Source organism: Myotis davidii, unplaced genomic scaffold (assembly GCF_000327345.1).
Source record: "Myotis davidii unplaced genomic scaffold, ASM32734v1 C63295344, whole genome shotgun sequence".
Lineage (NCBI taxonomy): Eukaryota > Metazoa > Chordata > Mammalia > Chiroptera > Vespertilionidae > Myotis > Myotis davidii.
Genome location: NW_006367326.1, coordinates 1 through 824, shown reverse-complemented (window position 1 = coordinate 824; position 824 = coordinate 1). Strand labels below are relative to the sequence as shown.

General features: G+C 48.7%; 1 protein-coding gene across 1 annotated transcript; it reads left to right on the top strand.

The window, feature by feature from the left end:
- Positions 1-8: 8 nt before the first annotated feature.
- LOC107181458 (olfactory receptor 2D2) lies at positions 9-818 on the top strand (the record flags this gene model as incomplete). Its single annotated transcript, XM_015557337.1, has 1 exon — positions 9-818. A coding segment is annotated over exon 1 (784 nt), but the record flags the coding sequence as incomplete, so codon positions are not given.
- Between the last annotated feature and the right edge of the window lie 6 nt (positions 819-824).

Below are 824 nucleotides of genomic sequence, written 5' to 3'. Positions count from 1 at the left end.
TGTAGTGATTTGGTACTGAAAAAGGAGACAAACCATGAGACAGACAAATCAGACACAGGTGACAGAATTCTTCCTCCTGGGACTTTCTGACAACCCGCACACCCAGCAGCTGCTCTTCATCTTATTCCTGGGTGTCTATCTGGTCACTGTGCTTGGAAATGTGCTTCTCCTGACCCTTGTTCAGGTTGACGCCCGGCTTCACACACCCATGTATTTTTTTCTCTGCAATTTATCTCTGGCTGACCTCTGTTTCTCTACCAACATCGTTCCTCAGGCCCTAGTCCACCTGCTATCCAGGAAAAAAGTCATTTCATTCACACGTTGTGCAGCTCAGCTTCTATTCTTCTTGATTTTTGGTTGCACACAGTGTGCCCTTCTGGCAATGATGTCCTATGACCGGTATGTGGCCATCTGTAAGCCTATGCATTACCCCACCATCATGACTTGGAAGGTATGTGTCCAGCTAGCTGTGGGATCATGGGCCAGTGGCATTCTGGTATCTGTGGTGGATGCCACCTTCACCCTAAGGCTACCCTACAGAGGCAGCAATAGTATTGCTCATTTCTTTTGTGAGGCACCTGCACTGTTGATCCTAGCAACCACAGATGCCCGGACTTCAGAGATGGCCATTTTCCTCATGGGGGTTGTGATTCTCCTCATGCCTGTTTCCCTAATTCTGGTATCCTATGGCCACATCATAGTGACTGTGGTCAGGATGAAGTCAGCAGCAGGGCGGCTCAAGGCATTCTCTACCTGTGGCTCCCACCTCATCGTGGTCATCCTTTTTTATGGGTCAGCAATTGTCACCTACATGACACCAAAGT